Source organism: Eimeria mitis, genomic scaffold (assembly GCF_000499745.2).
Source record: "Eimeria mitis Houghton genomic scaffold, Emh_scaff1681, whole genome shotgun sequence".
Classification (NCBI taxonomy): domain Eukaryota; phylum Apicomplexa; class Conoidasida; order Eucoccidiorida; family Eimeriidae; genus Eimeria; species Eimeria mitis.
Window position 1 is genome coordinate 4,310 of NW_013569998.1, and position 597 is coordinate 4,906.

Genomic DNA, 597 nt, shown 5'->3' on the forward strand with positions numbered 1-597 from the left:
AATAAAATAAATGAAATAAAATAAATAAAAAAACGAAAATATAATTAAATATAATTAAATTAACAAAAAAACAAAACAAACAAAAACAATATTTATGGCTGCATATACACCCCAAAACAAACGCGCTGTCTTTATTTTATTTTTATGAATTTAAATAAACTAGCAGCAGCAGCAGCAGCAGTAGCAGCTGCTGCTGCTGCTGCTGCTGCCTTTGCTGCTGCTCTTGCTGCTGCTGGTGCTGCTGATACTCCAGCTCCACTACGGCTGCTGCTGTTGCTGCTGCTGCTGCTGCTGCTGTTGCTCCTGCTGCTGTTGCTGCTGCGGCCTGTGCTGCTGCTGCTTCTTCTGTCGCTGCTTCTGCTGCAGCAACAGCTGCTGCTTCCAGCTGCTCCTGCTGCAGCATTACTGCTGCTGCTGCTGCTGCTGCTGCTGCTGCTGCAGCAGGTGTTTATACAATTACAGTTATAAAAGAACAGCTAAACAAAATTCATCAGCAAACCCTAAACCCTAAACCCTAAACCCTGATGACGAACAGAACCAAAAAGGAAATAAAAAAGAGAAGCCTCAAACCCTAAACCCTAAACCCTAAACCCTAAA

The 597-nt window shown here is 42.9% G+C and overlaps 1 protein-coding gene across 1 annotated transcript; it reads right to left on the minus strand.

The window, feature by feature from the left end:
- Positions 1-142: 142 nt before the first annotated feature.
- Positions 143-403, minus strand: EMH_0041690 (uncharacterized protein; the record flags this gene model as incomplete). The annotated part of the gene is made up of 1 exon (XM_013495659.1): positions 143-403. The coding sequence occupies one exon, from the start codon at positions 401-403 to the stop codon at positions 143-145; it is 261 nt and encodes an 86-aa protein (XP_013351113.1).
- Between the last annotated feature and the right edge of the window lie 194 nt (positions 404-597).